The sequence below is a fragment of the Amblyomma mixtum genome, chromosome 6 (assembly GCF_055824585.1).
Source record: "Amblyomma mixtum isolate Tamu chromosome 6, ASM5582458v1, whole genome shotgun sequence".
Classification (NCBI taxonomy): domain Eukaryota; kingdom Metazoa; phylum Arthropoda; class Arachnida; order Ixodida; family Ixodidae; genus Amblyomma; species Amblyomma mixtum.
Genome location: NC_143017.1, coordinates 73,687,112 through 73,713,406, shown reverse-complemented (window position 1 = coordinate 73,713,406; position 26,295 = coordinate 73,687,112). Strand labels below are relative to the sequence as shown.

The window sequence follows — 26,295 nt, the reverse complement described above, 5'->3', positions numbered from 1 at the left end:
ACCCATGGCATCTATCCTGTCACATTTACAACTCTTCTAGTGTGAGCTCTTGGTGCATCGTTTTGGTCAACTATGATATGCGGGAAAGCCCTCTGATGGATTTTTGCATAGGGGCTCCTGAAGGGGGGGGGACCACGTCAAGGTGCCGTCGGCAGGACAAGAGAGTGAATAAAAAGCCTGCCTACTGCATCTTGTTTTTTGAAACCTGTGCACCTCTGACATGCGCATAAGGCGAAAAAAAAAAAAAAAGCCTGGCCACATAGTTGCAATTTCCGACCTTCACCGCCAGCCTGCAGTGATGGCGGTGATGATGACTGCCGTCTGAATCCAGCTGTGCACCATTTTCAGACACTGACTGGCATGTCGCTGGTCATTTCGTTTTGTCTCTAGAAGCAGTCTCGAGATTCTGACACTAATGTGTGCTCCTCTTGCTTACATTCGCCTTTTCTTCCAGTACTCCGAAACTGCGCGCTTTTCACCACGGGCTTTTCGCTGTTTGTGCTTTGTGCGATGAAGCCTCCACACTAGGCCTCATTCTAACTTTTGGCAGTTTTTTTCCCTACCCGGCGGGCAGGTGGGGGACAGCATTCAAATGACTCGACCTTCGAATAATTTGGGCAATTCTGCTGGTCAAGTGAAGTCGGAATTAATGAGGTTTTACTACACGTTATTTTTAGGTGCCAGTCAGGTGAAAATCAAATTTCTTTTTGTTACCTTATTTTGCGTGACCACAGTACAAGTTGCATATTGTTATGCTGCCTAATTGCCTAATCTTCATTTCTGTGCCCATTTTGTATGTGTGTGTTTGAGCGTGTTTTGTACGGATACCGAGTCTGTAAAGTTTAGAAAGAAGGCCCCCCCCACCCCAAATTATTACCCCCCACCACTTGGGGCGAAATATCTGATTTACTAAAAGACACCAAATGTCACCCACCCCCCGAAAATCGCGTTAGCTTCAATGCCTTCGAAAACCCGCGAAGATCCCTCCGCAAAAACCGTCCGATAGCCCTAGATGACCCATCCGCGAACATCGCCGGTGACTCAATTCAAACAAAAGAGATGACATCACCCCCCCCCCCCCCCTACTTGACCGATTTCAGTAGTAAGATTGTGGGGGGGGGGGGGGGGGGGGAGGAGGAGGAGATATTGGTTTCCACAGAAATGAGGTAAATGTTTCCTGTGATGATAACTGTCACAGTAAACGATAACTAGCGAGAGTCCAGATAAGGGAGGAGTGGTAGTAGACTGGAAGAACAGAACAGCGGAGAGATAAGGAGGAGAAGATAAGGGTGAAGTTGACGTCGGGTAGTACAAAAAAAAAAAAAGATACGGAGAGATAGAAACAGCTCAGGAACAACTAGCAGGCAATCATTCCTCTGCCTGCTAGACAACTGTTCATCTGCGCTCGCTTCCAGTGTCGACCATGAGAAATACCGTATTTATGTGAATCTAGGCCAGCCTGGATTCTCAGCCTACACCCGAAAGTTGAAGGCCACATTAAAAACAAAAAACTTCCCTCGAAAATCATTGACAAAGAGTCAGGCCACCTCTTGGCGCCGTCTCCAAACTTATACGTTTCCGAACCCGGTTATGTGTAGTCGTTATTATCCGGGACAATATTCAAACGAGTGTAAGCAATGTAAGGCCAAAGCGGATCTCAACCATATTCTCTGGAAATGCCCTTTTGCCCCCCTGGAGGGACAAAAAATAAAGTCACTTGAACAATGGGAGGCTCTCCTACTCAGCTCCGATCCGGAGACTCAAACAAAAGTCGTCCAACTGGCCGAAGACGCCGCCAGGAGCCAAGACCTTCTGGCCGTCGTTTAGGCGGGGGGCCTATATGCCCTTCAGACTGTTGGCAATAAACGTTTTACAATCCAAAAATCCTCGAATGTGTGCCGGCCAAAAAAACAATTGAGAACACAGTATGAACAATATGCAAATGGCATTTATTTCCACGAACGTGCTTCCACTCACTCATCCTCGTCATCGCCGACCTTCCTGTCACGTGGTCACGCCACCGCACTAAATGGAAAGGAGGTCAAAATGGCAGTCAATGCACGTGTGTTTTTATCAACGCAGGCTGTGGATAGTAACGGCTACAGTGCAGTCTTCTGTTGGCATTTCGTGGGGCCGGGCACCACATGAGTGCTACTTTTTTTCAATTTTATGCGTTGTCATCGCATTTTATTAATACAATAACATAAACCTTGAATCTGAGCCAACCTACGAGTTTCATTTCTCGTGTTTTTTTAAAAAACTATTGGCCTAGATTCGAATATATACAGCAGCTGCCCTATTCAGAGGAAGGTGGAAGTGGCACAGGAGAATGGGGACAATGTCAGAAAAATTGTAAAAGATTTCCAGCTGGCTGCAGCTCTTATTTGATATCAACCGCAATGTGTATTTTGACGGCGTGAGCAATGATGAATGAGAAAATAAACACGTATGTACCGCTGACGTGTCAATCAGGCCACTTTTTTGTAGTTTTTTGGCACCTGACCCGAAAGTTCACCCAGTACATACCGTATCTACTCAATTCTAACACGCCCCCGATTCTAACGCGCCCCCGATTCTAACGCACACCCAATTTACGGCACCAAAAAAAAAAAAATTCCAAGCCCTGACGTGCACCCGATTTCGGTGACAAAAAAAAAAAAAAAAAAACTACAAGCCCCCGCTTCTAACGTGGATGCGATTTTATGGCTTATTTTCCCCAAAAAGGGGTGCATGTGGGAACTGGGTAAATACGGTATTTTTTTCTTGTCATATGTACGTAATGTGGATGGGCGTTCTCTCTGCGTTTTATGATAGGTTTATTTACAGTGGTTGCAAAGACCATTCACTATCTTAAAAAGTAAGGAAAACAACAATTTTTTCTCTTCGTATTTGTATTTGAAAATTTGCACACCCCAATATTTTCACTTTTACATATGTACAGCCTAGCACAACACCTAGCAGCTGCTGTAAAGAGTAACTGCTGGCACAATTGGTTCAGTGCGGTGGCCTGGTGTGTTACACTGCTGGTGCAGAGTTCAGCTGCGACTGCCACAAACAAACTTTTCTATGCATTTCAGATGCACTAAAGTTGCAATTCAAGTGCCACTTTTGAGGACTAACGTAAAAAAGCACTTGCAAAACCACAAGTGCTTTTACATTAGTCCTCAAGAACAGAGAACACACTAAGATGTCAGAAGAACAATGAAACACGCTAAAGACTGACAGATGGAACAATGCTCTTTCTTGGCATGCCAGGTATTAAAAAAAAAAACGATGCACCCACAGTGCACAATATGCCAGTGGTGGTGACATGTGCCACTTAAAGCTATGGAGCTGCATGTGGGCTATATATGAGAAGAGCTACAGTGGAGCTCAACCACCTGAAGTTCTTTACCACGCACCGACAACACACAGCACGAGTGTTTTAGCATTTTCCCATACTTGAAGCTCTGCCACTATGGATGAGAGATTTGATCCTGTGACCCTGCACAGGCCGGTAAACACCATAGCCACCATGCTGGGTATGGAAAGAGAGAACAGCTGCAGCAAGGGGGAGCTCACCTGCAGCTGTGGCTGCACGGGCGTCACCACGATGTCGTTCCCGCCCGAGGCGGCATCCACAGCCGCCCTCTCTTGGTGCTTGAGGTCCCACTGCTCGAGCTCCTTGTGAAAGGCAGCGTTGTCGGCCTCCACGTACCTGGCTAGATCGGGCGGCAGTTGCAGCTCCGAATCCTTAACACCTGCACAACACAACAACACATCCCGAGACCAATTTCACTCAGGTGTCTGCACGCTGCTACTGACCCAAAGGTATCCCGCGGTTGCTGAACCCCCTTCCTCCTCGTTTGTTGTATCGTTTCGTTTATTCGTTTATTGGGGTTTAGCATACCAAAGCAACTCAGGCTATGAGAGACGCCGTAGTGGAGGGCTCTGGAAATTTCGACCACCTAGGGTTCCTTACCGTACACTGACGTCGCACAGTACACGGGCCTCTGGAATTTCGCCTTCATGGAAATTTGGCTGCCGCGGCTGGGATCGAACCCGCGTCTTTTGGGTCAGCAGCCGAGCGCCGTAACCACTGAGCCACCGCAGCGGCTCGTTTGTTGTATCACTTGGGTGCACACTGAGAGGCAAATACACATGGAGGCACTCCGCATCCCAGGAGACAGACTTGTCCGCTCTCTTTTTTCCAGTACTCTTGCAAGTGGGTACGAAAAGGCATCTACTCACAGCAGCGTACCACAGCATGAGTGTCCAGAATAGCACGAGTAAGGAGATCTACGCTCAGGCGTGATGCAATCAAAGTTACAGGTCTCGAGGCCCCAACACAAACCCCAGGCATTCACAGTGAGCGTGACGAAATCAGCCTACTGTTGAGGCCAGACGAGAATCTTTGTTACAGCCAAGCAGAAGCAGGAGGTGCCCAACCAGGCCGTGTATGCGCGCTAGCTGCCTCTGTTACACAGGACTGTCAGGCGGTCACATGAAACGGAACACAGACTTGGACTTGCATACAAACCGTTGAACACAATGATAACGAAAGCCCAAACTAGATAACGAAATCCAGTTGACACCCATAAGGTCTGATGTGTTTTATCTATTTCTCTCAGCAACAAGCTAGTTTGTTCTGCAGTGGCTCCTGTGTACCTGCTACTTGCTACCTTGATTGTTTTTATCTTGATTGCACCAAGCGCCTGTGCACACCACTTAACTACACCTTCCTTGGCTACCAAAACACACCCGGTAGTATTGCATAAATAAATAAAATAAAGTAACCCTTCAGAGTGCAATCCAGTATTTTCAAAAATTCTTGAAGTAGCAATCTGCAAGTTTCCATCCCCCGAGAGCCAAACAGAGTACCGTATAAACGCATGTAAGGACCGCACCCAAATTTTCCACGACCCATGCAGGAATAGCCTTCTAAATGCATGTGCCATGAATGGTTTGGTTTGGTTTATGGGGTTTAACGTCCCAAAGCGACTAAGGATATGAGAGATGCCGTAGTGGGGGGCTCCGGAAATTTCGACCACCGGGGGTTCTTTAACGTGCACTGACATCGCACAGTACACGAGCCTCTAGAATTTCTCCTCCAAAGAAATTCATGAATGCACGCGGCATCACCTCTGTGATTAGCTCTGGCTGTGAGCAACAGGGTGCATGATCGCGAAGGCCGCGCACATACACAAGAGCTTCTAGGTACTGCCCACGGATGGCACCCGAGGCTACGGCTCATCATCGTCAACTTTTTCTTCCACCGCGAGCTCCCGCTATCCATGTCGGCATCAGTAACACCAGCTCCAGGCTTTTGTGGCTGTCAAACACGCGGGAGCTGTGTTCTCCATGTGCTGCCACCAAGCGTTACAATTTTAGCATGATGGGCAAGCACCTTAATAACTACACGGCTGGGAGTTCGCTCTCGAACACGGCAAGCGTGCGGTGGGCAGGACATTCGACGTGGCCGAGAAATGTGTCTGACGATGGTGCAACCAAAAGGATGCATTGAGGAATACAAGCTGCAAAAAGCGCGGTTTCCAAAGCAAGCCGTGCAAATTTTCTGAACTGGAATAAGAGCTACTCAGCTACGTGATGGAAGTGTGGAACAACGGCTACGCACTCACAACGGACATGCTGCGCGGCTTCTTGTGGGATGGGTGTGCACCACAGCACAGCATCAGCTCGGAGTCTGAAGACTCCGCGACTAATGACTGAACATAGAATAAATGCCGCTCATTCCCTGATTAGTGTTTTTACTCAAAAAAATTTTTTTTCTTTTTTCACACATCGTGTGTATGGGCCGCACCCCGAAAATTGGCCCTTGAATCTGGAAAAATGCTTGGATTATCTGTTTCTCCGGTTTACTTGTTACCGGGAAACAAATCGACCAGAGGTATCGCTACGCACTTCTCTGGCTAGTTCCAGCCTCGGCTTGCAATTAAGAAAGGCTTGTTTCCTGTCAGTACAATGCTCAGAAAAAAGAAAGCAGGGGGTTAATAACTTCCTTGAATCACACACGGTGATTGTTTCAAGCTGTTTAAGTAACAGCTGTAGCTGCCACTCCCGACTGCTGGCAGGACCTCCAAAAGCCACCGGCGAGAATGCTCAAGATAAGGCGTCTGTTTCCATTCTCGGCCGGAGTGCACTTATGCAGCAAACGGCCTGCTAACTGTCAGTCAATGAGAGAACCAAGCCTCAAGCACATATCTGAAAATGTCAATGCCTCCAAAGGCCACGAAGTTAGTATTGTGCATGTCAGCCTTTTTTCAGATGTTTATAGTAACCACTTTCATATCGCCCACCTCTCCTCAGTTTTGTGACCACAATTTTTCACAGGGGAATTTCACCCAGATCATCTCCCTGACATCATTTTCAATGCATATCAAAAATGAATGTCGTGAGGAAGTAAACAACTGCAGAATTATAGTGGTTGATATAGGCCCAAGATTGTTTCCAGCTCATAATGCGAGCGTGTCCGCAAAGCGAGGATTACAGGCACGATTCAAAGCCAGGCTAACATGCAACACATCATCAAGTCCAATTTGGATTCTTCCGGATTCAAATGGCTTCTGTAGGATTGTGAATTCACCTTGCTGAAACAGCTCACAGTGTGGCTAACTGGCAGTTCATGCCCTGAGACAGCAAATGGGGTGAACAAGTGTCATGGGCTTACCTTCAAAGAGGTCTCGGTTGTTCCGATCCACGTAGAGCAGGCAATAGGCTGACGTGCAGTGGTGTCCGCCGACAGAGTCCCTGAGCAGCTCGGCCCACGTGACCTCGGTGACCGTGACATCATTGAACTTGAGCCAAACTGAACGGCGCGGGCAGTACACGAAGGCCCAGTAGTGGCCAGACGCAGCCTGGCCCTCATGCACCAGGACCGCATGTAGCCGGTATGGCACCTGTGCATCACAGCAAGGCGTTCGAAACAAAGGGCCCATGGGTCACGAGAGGTCGGCGAAAGAAAATCGCAAGTTTTGGGGCCATTTCTTCCCTCAATTGTTGTCAAATTTTAGAATAGTAGTAACCCTTTCTGCACCGATTTTTACTGCAAAGCTGCTTTCATCAGTTCAAGAAGCAGCTGGAAACACTTTGTGATAGTGCAATCACTAGAGATTTGCAGCACTTTATGTTCACCATTCGAACTAAGTACCGTATAGTGCAGAATATAGGTCGAGGTTTTTTCCGAAAAATATTACCAAAAGGTCAACCCTCGACTTACATACCGGCCTTTGGCACAAACTGAATAGTCGTCTGGCAACATGTGCGAGCCACGGACATTTTGGCATCCGCATCGTTATCGCTTCTATGTTGACGATTCTTCCCTTCCTTTTGTCGACCCGACGCGGCCAAACGTTGACGGCGGTAATCGTTCTTGGAGTTGTAACGTATTAATTTCGCGACAGCCCGCAAAATGAGTACCAGTACTCGACGTCAGTTCACCGCAGCGTTTAAAAAAAAAAGTTATCGAATTCGCCGAAGAGTATGGGAAGATGTCCGCCCAGCGACACTTTGGCGTCTCGGAGAAGAGCATCCGGTACTGGCGAGCGCAGAAAATCGAGCCGTCTGGTGGTACCAGTGAATAAAACGAAGTTTTGCGCCTCATAATTTTTATGTTGACTTTTTTGCTTCAAGGTAAGGGGGTCGACCTATATTCCGCCTCGACCTATATTCCGCATTATACGGTACTTTATTTTACCTTATCTTAATTAAACAAATTAATACTATTCTAAATGTGCAGATTTTCAGCTCCCAACAAATAGATGTGATATCAAGACCACAATAGAGACCTGAGCAGCCTGCTTGGGTCTCTGTTATGGTCTTCACACCACCACAGACATTGTTGACACAAATCTTTGTTGTCTGACCACCTGTAACTTTCATCCAAATCATCCTAGAATGCTCACTTAAGCCTTATTGCAATCCTTGGTGACTCTAGATCATTTATAAATAGAAATTTTCTCCACAGGTCCATATGTTTATTAGCCAACCTTCCTTCAAACAAAGGACATACTTTCCATGAGATACATGGTCTGTTCTGAAAGTAGTAGGACATTTTTTTAAACAAAATTTATTCAAGAGAATAGTACAAACGATTACAATTTTTCAAGGTAGCACCTTCCGCACCTACACGCTGTTGCCAATGAGTTTTACAGTTTTCGTACGCCTCCAGAAACGCCTGGACCGGAATGCTGTTTAGCTCCCTCGTCACGGCCTGTTGAACCACCTCTACCGATCCGTGATGTTTCCCCTTGAGCGTCGATTTTATTCTCGGGAATAGAAAAAAGTCCTGCGGGGCCAAGTCGAGGCTGTAGGGGTGCTGAGACAGCGTTGCCGGCTTGTGCTGGGTAAAAAATCGGGGTCCTCATTCACATGATGAAGAAGATCCTACCAGTTGGCCTTTTCCTCCTCTGACAACACTCCCGGCACCAACTTCGCACACGCTTTCCTCATTGATAAGTTTTCTGTCACGATCTCAAAAACTTGGGTTTGAGGAATGCTCAAGTCATCAGCAATCATTCTGATGCTCATTCTACGATCACTGTTAAGTAAATGTTTCACTCACTACACATTTTCGTTGGTCTTGCTGGTCGAAGGGCGTCTGGAGCGGTCGTCTTCCTCCACTCTTTCCTTACCTTCTCGGAACAGCTTGTGCCACTCAAAAAACACCTGATCTACCCATGGAAGCATCACCGTAGGCCTCCTTAATCATGTTGTGAGTCTCTTTGCCCGTTTTACCAAGATTTACTCAAAATTTTATCACGTATCGCTGATCCAGTAAACGCTCGATGATTCTGCGTGACGAGACGTTTCGACAGGGGTTCACAGTACAAGCGACCTCCTCTCATCAACGGCCGAGAGCCGACTGCCGATTTTTCCCAGCATTCCCAATATCCCCCTTCAACGATCCTGCATGCGCAGACCGCCTCTCGTCCGCCTGTTCACCCAGGAAAAAACCAGTCCTACTACTTTCAGAACAGACCCTGTATGTATATAAAACTGTCTGCTGCAGGAGATAAATGTTCCCTGTTTTGGAATCAGCACATGAAAATGCATGAACAGTGAAAGTTTGGCATAAATCTGTCCATATATAGAAATACAGGTTGAAGAGGGGTGTCCACAAGTATACACGGTAATTACCGCGACTGTTTTTAAAACCGTTCACTTTGTTTGCAATGTCTGGGGAGCTGCCACCTACAAATTTGATCACCAAAAAGCGAAGGTGCTCATACAGAAAGCTTCAGTTAACATAAAGCGGTTTCTTCCACCAATTTCTTCATAAAAATTCTGTCCTCTTGCATAGGACAATGTTACATCAAAATCATAAATGCGTAAGACAGATGCCCAATTCTTGCAACTCTTCACAGCTACAAAAAAAAATAACTAAACGGTTTGCTCAGCTCACCTGTCGTAACGATGGCTCCAAGTAGATGTCCCGGATAGTTGAATCAATACGACTCATGCTATCCTGCAACTCTGCAAGAGAAGCACACAACATATCAGCAATGATATCCAGTTGTAACCATTAGCAGCCACATCACTGCAACACAAACAGCAGCGCCTCAACATGAAGAATGACGATGTGCACATGTATACACAGCAAAACATCAGTTTACTGAAAGCCCCAGCTACCGTATTTACCCAATTCCAACATAACCCTTTTTTTTTCAGGGAAAATAAGGTTTAAAATCACATGCGCATTAAACTCAAGCACAAAATGGCTTGTAGTTTGTTTTTTTTTTTGGTCACTTAAATCAGGTGTGCATTAGAATCGGGTAGCACACCAGAAAAAAAAACAGACAGGAAGAACGTCTGAGTTTTTTCTGCTGTGCTGCTTCTTAAAGGGGGACGAGGGTCTTAAAACTGACCTTTTTATTTGTGGCTAGAACCTGATGAAATTTTGCACACAGATGTGTGTTTCTCTTCTGATTTCAAAAATGTAGTCATAATTGAGCTTGCGGTCTTAGATCAAAAGTTATCTTAAATTCTAGAGTGTAATTAGGTAATTTCTTACGCAGCTTTAATGAACTTTCTCATTGCATTTTGTTGCTTTTAGTTACATGAATTGATAGCCAGAGGGTTCCCATACCCGATGACATTCTTACTTTTTTTGTTTAAGCCACACATAGCTAGCAATTTACAATTAGCTTAATGAGTTCCTGTGTGAAATACTGCGACCTTTTACTCTCGACTAGTATATCAGGACGACTTGCCTTTAGAGAAAAACGAAGAATGTCATCGGGTATGGGAACTCTTTGGCTATCAATTCATGTAAATAAAAGCAACAAAATGCAATGAGAAAGTTCATTAAAGCTGCGTAAGAAATTACCTAATTACATTCTATACTTTAAGATTTAAGACCACCAGCTCAATTATGATTACATATTTGGAATCAGAAGAGAAACACACATCAGTGTGCAAAATTTCATGAGATTCTAGCCATAAATAAAAAAGTTAGTTTTAAGACCCTCGTCCCCCCTTAATTATGGCAAACCAACTAGCCCAGCCTTCCGCTTTACTCAGAGTCATATCGAACATAAATAAAGAGCGATGAGATTGTGAGGACTATATGCATCATAGCCACCACAGTGTGTATGTGCAGTCGATTCTGTGCACTTGGTCTATATGGTGACAGCACATGCTAAGATGACAGCATTATGCGGCTCAAATAAGCTCACCCTTCACGTCGTGCTCCACCTCCGCACGCCACCGCCGCAAGCAGTTCTGCAGAATCCTGAACTCTGGCTCTGCCACATGGCGCGGGTGGGGTCCCTCGACCCTGCTGGGGGGGCTCTCACCTCGAGAGTGACCTTCATCAGGTGGAGAACTGCCAGGGGAGCCCACGCCCAGGCTGCAAAGGCAAGGCACGAAGCACTTTTTCAACTGTTTTTTTTTTCTTCTCATGATGTTCACCTCACTGCTTCATTAAAGTTTTCGCTATCTGAAAACAGGTTCTCCCCATTCTGCTGAACGTATTCCTCGATGTCAAAGTTACTCCTTTTATGGTACCTGTACAATCGCTCGTTTAGAAATGCTCCTGTTACACATACAAGCTCAACTACTTCTTTCAAATGTGTCCACCCTACATATTTCCATCAAAGTGCCTGGGCAACAGCATTTATTAAAATTTGCACTGCAGGCAAACAAATTTTTCCCGCCCACCTAAGAAGTTGCTGAACTGGTAGTTATTAATTTTCTTGACAGGTTCTTCTGCAGTGTGTTGTTGCCCTCTCCTCTTGATAGTCCCGGAACAGATTTCTCCCACTCCCCACAGCAGTTTCATCACCTTCCCTACCCACCTAGAGAGTTGTATTGCTTGGGTTCACGGGGAAAACCTATGCACTTTGCACAGCTGTATTTATTTCAAGGTAGTTTCTCTTGCACACTTACTAGGGACTAGGGGAGGGACAAAACTACGCCACAAGTCAATGTAATACGCCCTGTACGCAACATGCCAATAGTGCACCTTCACCCAACACCCGGGGACAGTGGTTCACAATAGCAGATTGCACAGTAAGCTATACTGAAACACGACTAATACGCCAGTCTACCTGAAGAGCATAATAATGAGCAGGCAGCGGATTTAAAAATTCTTCCCTGCACAGTTAACGCAGAGATAATATGCCCATGAGCACGTAATAAAGTTTCAATGCAGGAAGAACAACTGAATCAAATGAAAAAGAAAATGGCAATATACTCAGGCCTTGCAGAGAGAGAGAGAGAAAAAAAAAAACACCACGAAGTTAAAATGCTTGCTTCTTCGAGCCGAAAAAAAAAAAGATTGTGCAGTGCGCAGGCACATAGATACTGTTGGAAGCATGTCACCTTTTTAGTCAAGGTGACGAGACGAGCAGCCAATAAAATTCTTGGGTACCCCTCAAGAAGGAAGTGTCCCCACCAATCAAAACATGACAACAATAAGCTCTGGCAAGCAGGCTTTGGTTTAAATTTCTGTCTTCCACGGTGCTCATGGCTACAATACTTTACAGACTTTCATACCTACCCAATCTATGCACTTGACTTGCTTATTTGGTATGTCCAAAAAAAAAAAGAAGCCAAGTCATTTCTACACGACTTGCATAAGAATATGTAAACCAACATCACATATTTTGCTTTGACCCCAGCCAAAATCCAGTGACAGCAAGAAGCTACACTTCTACAGAACACAGCACTTCACCCACTTCATGTCATGTCACTGCACCAGGTTTCTGCATGTTTTTGTAGATAACAGCTGTAAGAAAGTAACAGATGTGAGACAGCATTTAATTCCCCAGCAGTTCATGAGCAGTTTGTATCATTCCAGCAGCCCTGGCCATTATCCTGGTAAATGATATGGCAGCTTCTTCAGCACTTCATACTTCACATACAAACACTTGGCTACACTAAGTGCCAGTATGGCCATTGAAAGGACATGAAAATGAGAAACCGTGCTCAAAACAGTTACCGCTGCCCAAAGAAATGCGATAGCCCCTCTGGCTTACTGCCCTTTAACTAATGGTTCAATGAGCGTCACAAAAAAGTCTATGCTTTTTTTTTTTTAAAGAAAAGCAAATCAGTAGAAATGTAACCATTTGCCGCCGACACCTATGAGCCATCGCACAGACACCACACACCACGCTAATTTAAATCAGCACGCCAGATGGTTACCTGGACGACGGCGAAGCCATCTCTGCCTCCTCGCTTTTTTGCTGGGCTGCCTTGCTCTCGACAAATTCGAGGGTGTACTGGAGCACGTCTTGCAGGGGCACCCGCTTGGGTCCAGAGCCGTACTGAACGTACCTGTACAAAGCGGCTGGGCATTACAAACTTATATACACAAGCGCTCTCTTTATCAACTATCGGACTGAATAAAATCACATCTAGCAGAAAAAAAAAGCTAGAACGCACTAAAACAAAAGTCACCTCCATTAAAGTGTGTTTGCACTCATGAGAGATACTGGCACAAATTCGATACAAAACACAACGAACAGCATTAGAAAAGAACACATGTCCGACAACAACCAGGCAGATTTGCTTACTTCACTTATGAAAACAGAAAGAACTGTTCTTTCTGAAGAAGTTAAACTTGTCAACACATTCTCTGCATAAACAAGGACACTCAGATGAAGGAAGCCGGCAGCCGTCGAAACCAAGAAAAGCATAGGGGAATGTTTCTGTTTTCTTTATTTTCAGAGTTGCCCAATGGGGAATTAACAGCGTAATTATTAGATGAATGAAAGATAATTAGAAAGTAGAAGAAAAACAACCACATGCTGTCAGTGGGATCCGAACCCATGACCCATGAAATTCGCGTCTGGTGCCCTACCAAGTGAGCTACAGAGGCACCTTCCATCATGTGTGTGTCATTACGATCCCCTCATTTCCATACCCTTGTATACTCAACGACACTCAAGAGGCGACCATACAAGGCATGCTAAATTGGAATGATCCAGAAAGAACTCCACTGGCTTATTTGGAGCAGCTTTCCTTGCAAGCAATGGCACAATAGGTCAACCCTGTGCAAGATTGCATGTTTCAGTGGTGGACTTAAAAAGAAACTTGTTCAAATCGGTCAGTGAAGCATGCAACCCTGCATTGAATCTCCCAAACATTAAATTCTCAATGGAAAAGAAAAAAAAGTAAGGGGCCACTCTGGATTGACCAACTGAATTGGCAGTTAGCCATGGGGTCAAGCTTGTCTGTCTGTACTCACAATGGAATTCTCTACTTTTCCTACCCAATAAATAAAGAACAGGCAAAACTTTCGAAAATACAGTTGAAACCCATGTGGAACTGATTGGTTTTAAATGGGTTCAAATTTGCTGTTCCAAATGTGTTTTAAAAAGTTCTAGCTGGTCTCTTTTGGCTGGATGTATTGACCCCATGTGATGCAGTGAAGGCTTCATAAGCTACATAAGTTAAACTTGGATGTCGCCAACCTCCATATAGCAAATTCCTCGATACAGTCCAACCTCGTTATAACGAAGTCGCATTTTGCGCGGAAATTCGTTCGTTATATCCGATATTCGTTATAAAAGCATGCACTCAAATTCCAGCAGAAAAGGTCTGTTAATAAACCCAAGTAAAGGCACTTTAGGATGGATAGCACAGGGTGGAAAAAATGCACTATTTTTTAATTTAACGCATGGTATAAGCATGTCAAACCTCGCCTTGCATTTCGTACTGGAAAGCAAGAGCGAACTCACAAGTCGGGATGCTGGCCAGGTGCAAAAACTAATTTATTTAAAAAACGACGTAATCTTCGTTTGGCGGCACTTCACACTATTTGACAGGTTAAATTTTTCGACGAAATCAACACAGAGCAGTGCTTTCCCGATGTCAGCTGATTTGGCCACAGGTAGGTTTCCAAGGTACCCCCTCAACTTCGCCATCTTCACATGCATTGCTGTTTGTAGCATCATCTGTAGAAACCACCTGATCAACAATTTCTTGGTCGGTCAGTTCGGGCGCCACAGCCACCAGACAAGACGTGGCAAACAATCCGACGGCAGTCATTAAATCGCTGCAGCCAGCCACTGCTTGCATAAAAGTCATTGTGGCCTCAGACGCAAGTCAGACTTCTCGCCTCCCTTCGAAGGACGGCACCAGACACAGGCAGGTTATGCGCTATAACGGCCTTGAACCATGCAAACAAAGCATCTTCAACACCCTGGTGGTGACAAAGCCTTACACTCTTGCTGTCATTCTTCACAACGCCTGCAGAGAGGACGTTTGCAACCTTCTGCCTTGCGCTCAAGATGGTTGATAGAGTGCTAGGCGCGACACCGAAGTCCACGGCAATGACTTTTCCTTACGCCCGCTGTCAACCGCCCTGAAGATCTTTATCTTCGTTTCAAGCGAAACTGCTGTTACGACGCGTTCCGCGACGGCGTCTACAGAATGGACTGCAGAGATCATAGAGATAGCGCGGAGATAGCGCGCGAGTCGGCTATCGTGCCGGCGGGGTGGCCGGGGAGCACGGGCGTTGGTTCGATCACGTGTCAGTCACATGCTACGCAGCTGTTGATGCAAGATTCATTCGCTCTCCCTAGATGGCGTGGCGTGCGGAAGCGCGGGTGATTCAAACACATCTTAGGTGCGGGCGATTCAAAAGATCAAAATTCAGCGTGTTTTGAAATTTTTTCCTCCTTGTTTGCGCATTTTGAGCGCTGTGAATACAAAACTGCTTCGTTATAACCGATATAGTGTCGAATTTTGAATTTTTCGTTTCGTTATACAGATAGAACTCCCATAGAAATAAAGCCTGTCTAACCAAACTTTTCTTTCACTTCGTTATATCCGATAATTCGCTGTATCCGTGTTCGTTATAACGAGGTTCGACTGTATTACGAAGTTTTTCAATTCCCCAAGGCCACCTCCATTAAGGTGTGTGTACTTGAGACCTCCATGTAACGAAGGTGTTACTACAGTTCACATCAATATAATGAAGTCACTACGCCAATTATCTGTTAGCTTGTGCCGAGTTAGAAAGCTGGCAGAAAAGCTTCATGACGATAAAGCACAAACTAACATAAGAGGAACGTCTATGATCACAACGAGCGACCGCAGTTGACACAACGCGCCGTTTTCCGGCGCCATCGGCACATCTCTGCTGCTTTCGCTTTTGGAACGTTGTACCACGTGGCACTACAGCAGTCCATGATCAAAAGCAGCAAAAAATAATAGGACAGCAGCCCGGCCATACTGCCCCCATCTCCCCAACCCTCCCCACCCAACTCCTAGCAGCGTTGTAAGCCGTGACGGAGGTGGTAAACGTTTCTCTGTGTTTATGACTTCGCGTAAACGGGCTTTCTGTAAGCATTTACAAGGTGATTCTACCTACATTTACTCTTTATTTTGGTTTCCGTTCTGCCCTATCACGTCTGTGTACGAAAACTGCATGTAATGAAACCTGGATGTGACAAAAACCTGCATGCGATGAGAGATACCGGACTTTTTTAAATTTAGTTATATCCAAGTTCAACTGTAATGGCACTGTTGACTACCTGCCTGCAAAGATATGCATAATTCAGATCAAATGAAGTTTATTCAAAACCATAGCACTACCCTTATGCTATGATTTTCAGGATAACGATTTCCAGTGCATGTTTACCGGCTGAAACAGTGCAGTCGGACATGGTGAAAGCAATTTATACCCAGGCAGGATGCACACAATCACTGATTGGTTTGGTTTTATGGGGTTTAACGTCCCAAAGCGACTAAGGCTATGAGAGACGCCGTAGTGGAGGGCTCCGGAAATTTCGACCACCTGGGGTTCTTTAACGTGCACTGACATCGCACAGTACACGGGCCTCTAGAATTTCTCCTCCAAAGAAATTCGACCGCCGCGGCCGGGATCGAACCCGCGTCTTTCGGGTCAGCAGCCAAGCACCATAACCGCTGAGCCACCACGGCGGGCACACAATCACTGAATCCACTGACTTACTAAAGAATGGCAGTCTCTCACACATTCCTTCCAAAACTGTCTGTTTCATTGCTGCTTGTCTGAACACAGATGAACGTACCAATGCCACTTTTGAAATGTAACTGGAGGCGACGATGCCCAAGCATTTCAGCAGACTAGGCATACCATGCTCAACAGGGAACACAAGAGGAAGCAAGGGGACGTAAAAAAATGCTCTCAGACATAGCTAAGCACTGCACCGAAAATTTCATCGCAAACAAATAATTAAAGTACAGAAGGCTAGCATTCGAGAATGTTTTCAACCTGGGTGCCGGAGCAAACACATTACAGACATGTCATTACTTGTCAAGCTTCTTCTTCAGTCTCTCCCGCTCTTGTTTGAGACGGCGGACCTCTTCTCGCTTGCTGCGAGTGATGTTTTTGTTGTACTCCATATACCTGCATGGGAAAAGAAGTAACCAACACTAAGCATCAAGCAACAACATATTCTATTTGTTCTAAAACAAAAAACACCCGGCAAGCCTTATTACTTTTTTTTTTTTTAAATGGCACCTCTCCTGCGAAATCCAGTTTTTTTTTATTTGGCAACAGCAGTGCATGCTCAGACTAGGGAAGGAAGCAGAATGCACACTAGAAGTGCTAATAACCTGGTGGTTAGCCAGCACTAATGCTTTATCCTTTTCTATCACTTCTTCAACGATCATGCACACTTCTGCAACAAGAACACCAACTGAATGACCCAGTACATTAACAGCTCATTAATTCGAACAACACAGGGACACCAATACAGTTCGAATAAACAAATGTTCGAATTAACAAAAGTGAACAAAATACGTAGATGGTACACTGCGATCAGGAAGCAAACAATCAACAACTGATCTGTTTAAAAGCCAGAATGGAAAGTCTCCACATCACCTTCAAACCGAAGAGGCAGCAGTGGACAGCATTTAGTGCACAGCGGAAGGCGGCATGAGTCGCGAAGGGCACGTAACCAGTTGCGGTTTTCTTTGACCAAGAAGCAGGTAGACAGTATCTACAGCCATGATAGCAAGAATGTTTCACTAACTGTGGGTAGCTTTCCCGAATACCGTATTTACTCGCGTAATAGGCACACTCGCATAATAGGCGCACCCCTAGTTAGGGCGCGAAAAATCAGATTTTTTTATTTCCGCGCATAATAGGCGCACCCCGAACTCTGCACTGTGATCAATACTGTATTTACACGATTGCAAGCCGACGCCTCGCCACCCCCCGCTTCCCAATCTTTATTTTAACAAAGTTTTTGCTGAACTGACTACTAGTCCCTACTAGTGCTGCTGCCGTCGCAGCTGCTGCGGACCCACAGCACGTACAACGACATCGCGTAGAACAGCCGCACGCAGTTTTCAGGGATGCTCACTTTAAACGTCTGTTTGGAAAGCTTCATCTCCAGCCGGAAACGTTCCCGACTTAGGCCCACGAAAACCTCGGCGCTTGGAGTCGCGTACGAAAATTTAAACATACTTGAAGGAATTGTTGAGCGCTAAAAAACCAAGGAAAAAGGACGAACACACGGGACGCCGCAGTCGCAACTGCCGCACTTCTCGGCCACGTCGTATTTTCCGACCTGCCGCATGCTTGCCGTGTTCGAGAGCAAACTCCCAGCCGTGTAGCTGTTAAGGTGCTTGCCCGTCGAGCTAAAACAGCAACGCTCCGTGGCAAAGCCATAAACCACGATAACTATCGCACTACCGCAAATCCCAGCACTTGACAGCAACAACAACAACAAAAAAAAACGAGCTGGAGATGCTGATGGCGATATAGATAGCGAAAGCTCGCGGCGGAGGAAAACGATGATGATGATGATGATGATGATGATGAGCTTGGCCTTGGGCGCCCTCCGTGGGCGGGGTCTGAAAGCTCCTGTGCACGTGTGTGGCCTCCGCGATCAAGCGCCCGTTGCGCGCAGCCAGAGCCGATCGCGGAGGCCTCGGCGCGTGCATTCCGAAGGCTATTCCCGCGTGTGTCGCGGAAAGTTTCGGTGTGGCCCTTACACGGATCTTTTTTTTTTTACATTTTCTTCGCGAAAACGGGGTGCGGCCCGTACACGAGTGCGTTTACGCGGTGTGTTCAATTTTGCGAGTCGAAAAATTTCCGGAAATTTTACCCCGCGTAATAGGCGCACCCCGAACTTTGAGCCGGATTTTCTGGCAAAAAAGTGCGCCTATTATGCGAGTAAATACGGTAGTCCAGCTTGAAAGGAGTTGTCAGACTTGACATTATGTACCAGCAATGAGAAGCCACCTTAGAATGAGTCTCTGTTCACTTCCAAGGCATCGCTGATTCATTTGGCAGTTTGTCGCTTGGGAAAAATCGAGGTTGCAAGCCTTGATAATCGAGCTGCGTAAAACGGCTGCACAACTCCCAATGACTTGGAAATTACAGTCTGCGCGGCTGTTCCGGTCAAAATGCGTAAGTTGCAGGATGGCTGGACATAGCTCCCTGCTCGATTCTCCAGCCTCGTGACCCCGAGTCACGAGCCATTAAGCGCCGCTACTTTGGTCACCCTGTTCTTTCTAACAAAGATGACAGCATGCATTTTTGGTATTTCATGATTTTTGGCGATGCAAGATTTGACTACTATCCAGCCTCGCATTCTTAAACATTTGTCTTCTTCGTGAAAAAAAAAAAAAAAGTCTGGCGTGGTCCTGCAGCAAACGCACAGCGAACATCTGCAAAAAACTTCTATCCGTTTCGTTCTCTGGTGCCAGTGTTGCTGCGATGCACCTGATTACCGTATTTTCCGGTGTATAAGACGCACCCTTGTATAAGACGCACTTGCCATATATGCAAGCTGTCACTGGAAAAGTTCGTATATAAGACGCACCCGTGTATAAGACGCACCCCAGTTTACCCAGTTAGGCCAGTGAGGCTTAATTAAATACGCTTGCGCGACTATCGCGAAATGCACCGTACCTGTGAGCAATTCTTAAGCAACGCTAAGTGATCGAAAAAGGCAACACTCATGCCATACTCGTCCACGTTCTAGCAAAAAAGAACGGAAAAACGATACAGCTCCCCATATGTCCATAACATTTTATTCTACTTGAAACCTTCGAAGTCTTCATCTTCAGATGCGCTATCAAAAGGTTCACCCATTTCTGGAAGCAACTCGGCTGAAACATGCACTACCTACACGGAGCAAAAAAAAGTTGCAAAGGGTGACTAAAAAAGAACGCCGGCTTGTCTTGACAATGGCGAGAAGCGCGATTGTCACCATCTTTTGGCGCTTCTCATTACTTTTGCTTGGGGCTTCCGAAACAGCCGCGCGTTTGTGATCCCGGAAGTCGTCATCCCCGCCGTTTCATAATATAGATCACCTAGAATGTCGCGCACGGCGGTCCCGGTATTGAAGTATTAACCGTGTTACAACCGCGTTATTGGTAGTGATATTTTTTAGGTGAAAAAAGCTTGAGCATGAACTGGAGTAATCGATGAACGCGCAAAAAAAGATGAAAAATTCGCATATAAGACGCACCCTTGTATAGGACGCACCAGCAAAATTTTCGAAAAAAAGCCGCGTCTTATACACCGGAAAATACGGTAACTGAGTTTTGGCACCTGTGGTGTCATCCAGTGCCTAACCACAAAAGCCAGTACAGCAAGCTACTGAATGAGGCCTTTGAGATCACCGTCATCACGCACAAGCCATAAATGGAAAGTCTCTGAGGTCACGCAGCTACCGTGGCAACACCTTCGGCTAGATGCACATGCTTCAGCCACTCTGGGCATGGCAGCGCATAGTTCGAATTGCTGGTGGCGGGACGAATCTGAGTTCGAACTGACAAGCTGCTTTATACGCAAGACTTCAAAGGAGCTTGGTTGGACTGTCGCAGAGTTCGAATTACGCAAAAAATTCGAATTAATGAAGTTCAAATTAACGAGCTTTTACTGCAGCATGCCTTTGGTTCTGTAAAACAGGATTGACGCAAACAAAATATGAAGCCAGAAGAACAGCACATGAAACAGCAAGGAGTCTTGATCACAAGTTTCTAATTCAAGGTGGCCATACCTGTCCATGTAAAGAAGCTCCGGGAAGTCTAGGCGATGATGAATTTTCTCTGGCTTGTTGAGGTTCTGATTGAAGCGAAACCGGGATAGTTCGAATACCAGGACTGGAGGAAGCTTTGTAAACCACGTCTGCAAGAAGGAAAAAGCACTTTCCTATAAGATTCGTGCTCTTGGCATGCAGTTTCTCACAAAAGCTTCTTACATGATTGATGAAAAGCCACATATAAAGTAGAGTCCACTAATAACGAACATGACCGTCATTTGCCATTGGTTTGGTTTATTGGGGTTTAACGTCCCAAAGCAACTCAGGCTATGAGGGACGCCGTAGTGGAGGGCTCCGGAAATTTCGACCACCTGGGGTTCTTCAACGTGCACTGACATCGCACAGCACACGGGCCTCTAGAATTTCGCCTTCATCGAAATTCAGCCGCCGCGGCCGGGATCGAACCCGCGTCTTTTGGGTCAGCAGCCGAGCGCCGTAACCACTGAGCCACCGCAGCGGGGCATGTGCCATTGGTTCGTTATATCTGGATGTTAGCAGTAAGTAGGCTGGTCATAACATGGGTGACAACTGCATAGCGGACTTTCATGGTGAACTATTTACACTGTGCACACGAGTCGTCGGTTCGTGAGAAGCTTTCGTTGAAGAAGCTTGGGACTGTGCGTCGCGATCAGTGGAACAATCGGCACTATGAGTTTAGGTCTCGTGCATAGGCATATGTGAATAGTGAATTTTCAGTTAGAACTGAATACAAAGTGAATAGTTATTTTATTTGATTGGTTTATGGTTTACGGGCGTTTAATGTCCCAAAGTGACTCTGGCCTCTATGAGAGACGCCGTAGTGGAGGGCTCCGGAAATTTCGACCACCTGGGGTTCTTTAACGTGCACTGACATCGCACAGTACACGAGCCTCTAGAATTTCGCCTCCATCGAAATTCAACTGCAGCAATTACTTTTAAGCGAGCAGCTATGAGCAGCTCCTAGGTGTACGCACTACGTGCCCAGCACCACCCCACGTCAGGCATCCGAAAGAGGTACCCATCTCCATATATGTGCCTCGTGCTAGCTTCCTCTCGTGATCGCCCTGTTGCACTTTATTCGCGGATTTCACGCGCATAAGAGTGGCTGCGGCACTTGCAGTCAGCTCAGACTTGTTCTGCAGAAGTCATGCGACGAAAGGCCGCTTTTCAGTATGGGGCACATATCAACCAGATGCGAAATTTGTACCCACAAATGTGGTCATTTCTCGATCAACGGTGCTTAGGTGTTGTAAGGACACCATCTTCGAGGAGTGCTAACTGATGCTGACAGCCTTTCACAGAAGATCAAGCCAACACTGCATGCGAGTGAAGTGGCGGCAGCACCAGCCGGATTTGTGCCCATGTAACATTACACACTTCCCAAGCTTTAGAGTCAACTTTTGGGCCAAATAAACCATAGAGAAACTTAGTGAGCACAGCACGGATGCAGTGCAAGAGAAAGGCCTTTTTGGGAAGCTCATACGCGGTGTTGATATCCTCGGGGTGCAACCGCCATTGCTCTTGGTAGGGAGCGTACAAGCATGCAGATCTGAAGTATGCACTCAAGCTCTTTTAGCGTTCAATGCCTAATCTGAAGGCTTCTAATCGGTGATCAATGCATGTGGCACAGGCAATACCTGGTGCAACTGATGAATGTGGTCCAGCGTATGCCGAGATCGCGTCTCTTCCGCTAGTTCTGTTCAGGCACGATAAACATCATTTTATGACCCGGCATAAAAAGAGTTGCAAAGTCCCACGTTTGAAGGGGAAGAGAAGTACCACAGACAACTCACGAGAGTACTGCTTCTCGTCTGCTATGAGGCTGTTTCCCGAAGCGGGCAATTCCCATAGTTGAGCACGTGAAAGCACCAGCAGCAGAATTGTCTTTTTTTTTTCTTCATTTTCATGAGAGAAGCAAAGCAGTATTGATGTTTGAGTAGGGCCGTGATAAGGAGTGATAAGGACTGTGCAGTGTGCCTCGGAGTGCAAGTTCCTAGCCCCTGCGTGTTCGCTGTAACCGAATTTTTTGCACGCCGAAGTCCGTTCTAACTGAGGTTCGGCACATAGCCCTAACGCAAACTGTGACGGTCGCATCATCTCTGTTTGTACAAAGCAATTGTTCATTATAAGTGGGCCTGTTATAAGTGGGCTCAACTGTACATACACCCCATGGCAAAGTTACAGCCTTACTGGCATTAATGATTTCGGCACTTTCCCGATACTCACTTCACTCTGCAAGCTGTTTACAATGCATTAATGCTTGAAAAAAGCCAAACATGCCATTGAGCTAGGAGCTAAGCTCCGCTAAAATCTTGATACTTTATGCACGAGAGCAATAGCACTAAAACATTTTATGTAACAGCCATAACAAAGAGACCAAATATTTACACCAAGACCTTTCGAAGCCATGCAAGAGAAAAGTTTGAAATCATTACATCAGGCTGTTTTCCCATGCAGCAGAAACTAGCAAGATGGCCAAATCATAGAGCAGCGCAAACGTAAAAGCTCTGACATGAAAGCAATGACATCAAATATGACATGTCCAAGTTTCCTAAGCCACCCGCGGCAAAGCATTACATGGTTACAGGCATTCTTAACCGCAAGATGCAATCTAAGGCAACCTTGCACCCAGCCACCGCTTTCAGCCGGGTTCCATCTGGCCATACTGACCGCACAAGGTGCCAGTGGATGCGTCCAGTGTAAAATAGCCCAACTGGAAACCAAACCCTGCTCAGGGCTCACCTCTTGGTTCGACCGCTGAGTGCCCGACGTTGACGAGCTCTCCGGTTCCAAGTTAGTGGTAGCAGCCTCCAAGCTCTCGTGGATATCACAGAATCCGTTCACCTGGAGTGGGTACTGCCCAAACGCTTCCTCATACGAGAAATGCCTACCTGTAGTATGCACAAAACAGACCACACAATGTAGGCACTCCTCAAATTCTAGCAATGTACGAAGGAATTCTTTCCCAAAGCACCTCTTGCGCTATGCTTATGCAAAGCAAGGCTCGGCAGTCACAGAGTTAGGCTCCAGTAAAGCACCTCGACCACAATTTTAATGCAGCTTTTTTGTGTAACTCTAGTAACACTACGCTATTACCATTACACACCACAGCATCAACTACAACAAGAATATGAAACACACGCTTACCGTCATTGTCTCCCTCACATCGGAAGCTACCATAAAAAAGTTCCAACATTGGGTTTGATTGCTCCACGCGAGGTATACTGCAAAAACAAGAGTTCAACAACTAGTATAAGAGAGCAAGAAATTTGACAGGTTTCTTCATGAAAGAGTAGTACGACAACAGAACATTTGTCATTTTGTGGATATCGAAAAGAAAATTTAATAACATCTTTATCAGCACTGCAGTGCACTTCTGGCATTAAAGGGACACTGAATGAATTTCGATGGGCATATTCTAGTGTAACAGCTCTGGTTCGGTTTATGTTTATGGGGCTTTAACGCCCCAAAGCGACTCAGGCTATGAGGGACGCCATAGTGAAGGGCTCCAGAAATTTTGACCACCTGGGGTTCTTTAAGGTGCACCGCCATTGCAGAGTACACGGGACTCTATAATTTCGCTTCCACTGAGATTCGACCACCTCTAGGGGTGGACTCTGCGTGTATTGGAGTCAAATTTGAACGCTCTGCACGGACCCTATAATTTATAAATTTTTTTAAAATTGCTGCTTGCAGCAGCTCGCAACCGATTAGGGCGACCCGCCTCCCCGCGTATCCCCTACCCTGATGATGTCAGTGGGTAGACGGAGCGAGCTTGAAGGCTGGCTCTTTTGCCCACGTCATCGGGCTAGGGGATGCAAGGTGAGGTGTAAGAATGTCACTGCATTTATTATTATTATTTTTTATATATTATTTACAGATACCTTACAGGCCTCCAGGGAGGCATGGTGTCAGGGGGGAGCAATAAATATGTACAACAGTAGCTAGAAAAAAACAAAAAATGCGTAGGAACAAACACTGTTATGTTCTAAAAGCTGATTACAAATTATTACACTGTACAAAATACATGACTTTGTATTTTGTACATGACAGTACAAAATACACATATGAAGTGACATTCTTAGTTTCTGAGTTTAATGAACAATAAATTCTTGGCACGATATTTTGTTTGTAGTCTATACATGTCTACAGCAATTACATCATAAATAATGACTACTAAAAATGTGCGCTGGGAAAAAAAAAACGAAGAATGTCATGACACCCGGCATACATTACTTCAGACATGGCAGTTGCGCGGAACACACACACACATATATAAAGATGGGCCCGCTGAAGAAGAAATATGATTAAGTAGAACGTGTTGTCGGGCTAGTTGGTTCAATACTTCAGACATGGCAGCTGCGCGAAACACACACACACATCTTTATATATGTGTGTGTGTGTTTCGCGCAACTGCCATGTCTGAAGTATTGAACCAACTAGCCCGACAACACGTTCTACTTAGGCATACATTAAGAAATCCAGCGAATGTTGAACCAGTCTTTGACCACGTTTTGTTGAGCCTGCAGGCTTTCCACAAGGTGTAAGAAATAAAAAAACTGTAGAATTAAGTTTTTAAATATAATGCTGAAATTGCACGCATTAAGTTTCGAAAGCATTACTAACCTGCAAAAAAAAAATGTTATTGAAATCCAAAAGAACATGAAGTTTGTGCCGAAAGCTGTGTTCCCCCCCTCAAGTGCTCCCTACTTACGAGCCCGGGTTGCTGCAGTGTGCCAGCTGGAAGGCATCCTCCAGCCACTCGAGTAGCTTGTGTGTGAATTCGGACACATCTTGCTGCTGCTGAGCCTGGTGTTGTGGCTGTGGCTGCTGCAGCTGCTGCTGGTGGCTGGGACCCTGCAGATTCCAATGGGCACCGTTAGGAGTGTGTGTGGGGGCAGAGGCATCTGCCACACGAGACCTAGTTGCCGGCACTACCTGGTGCTAGTAACTGCAAACTTCATTAAACCGACCACCGTTAATTCAGAAAACCAGATAAATCAGGCTGCTGGAATGGTCCTGGCCAAAGCCTACGTGGGTTTATGGTGTCTGATGCTCTTTAATTCCAACAAGCTCCCGACAGGGCCCGCGTTGGGGTACAACCAGACCAGCAAAATCGTGGTTTGAGCTAGTTGGTACATCTTCAATGGTGTACAGATGTTAGCACACCATCTGTAAACTTACATGAGTGTGAAATTTTGTATCTAGATTCGTAACTTTCTTTTGCGGGCTTTTTGCGGGAAGAGCAGGCGCTTTGGGTTGTCAGTTGTGTGCATATAATCTGTGTTTTTTTCAAATAAACTTTCAGTTGTTAGTAGCGCTTGTCCTTTTCCTTTCTTCTCTGTTCTTGTTCCTCGTCGCAGCGCTGGTGAAGTTTTGAACCAGACCAGCCTACCAGGCGATCCCCCAAACAGCCCCTCTCAAAACAAAACTGCGTAATGCAGTCTTGCGAGTGCATCTCTGATGTGCATGCAATGGCAGATGCGACGATGTTAAGGGGCCTCGTCACTGAAAAATAGCAGTTTCCTTTCTAGAGCTGCGTCACCTGCCCGCATCAACGGCAGCTAATGGCCAGCTAGTCGAACGCAGCTGCGCATTGTAACTGACGCTAACTGGGATGCCTCTGGTCGTTTTTTCTTTTTAGAATGCATCTGCATATTTCCCATTCCCACGTGGTTGTTCTATTCTTCCAGAGCAGTGAAACTATGCGCTCATCACACGACATTCACAGTGCAATGGAACTTCCTCATGTGCAACGCAGCTGCAAAGCCTTCACTATTTTGCAGCAGCTCTGCTTCGACTTTTCAACAGTGTGCGTACGCTC

At 45.9% G+C, this 26,295-nt stretch overlaps 1 protein-coding gene across 4 annotated transcripts in view; it reads right to left on the bottom strand.

Moving 5' to 3' along the window:
* Nucleotides 1-26,295, bottom strand: part of LOC149339385 (ubiquitin carboxyl-terminal hydrolase 25-like) — a 94,772-nt gene that overhangs the window by 24,070 nt on the left and 44,407 nt on the right. For all 4 annotated transcript variants that reach the window (XM_089548152.1, XM_089548153.1, XM_089548151.1 and 1 more), the window contains 10 exons: nt 25,186-25,328; nt 23,619-23,695; nt 23,214-23,362; nt 20,451-20,578; nt 16,742-16,837; nt 12,643-12,774; nt 10,674-10,846; nt 9,401-9,471; nt 6,668-6,896; nt 3,562-3,740 (listed from right to left, as the gene is read on the bottom strand). In XM_089548152.1, the coding sequence (XP_089404278.1) occupies nt 3,562-3,740; nt 6,668-6,896; nt 9,401-9,471; nt 10,674-10,846; nt 12,643-12,774; nt 16,742-16,837; nt 20,451-20,578; nt 23,214-23,362; nt 23,619-23,695; nt 25,186-25,328 (1,377 nt within the window). The remainder of the gene's footprint in view (nt 1-3,561; nt 3,741-6,667; nt 6,897-9,400; nt 9,472-10,673; nt 10,847-12,642; nt 12,775-16,741; nt 16,838-20,450; nt 20,579-23,213; nt 23,363-23,618; nt 23,696-25,185; nt 25,329-26,295) is intronic.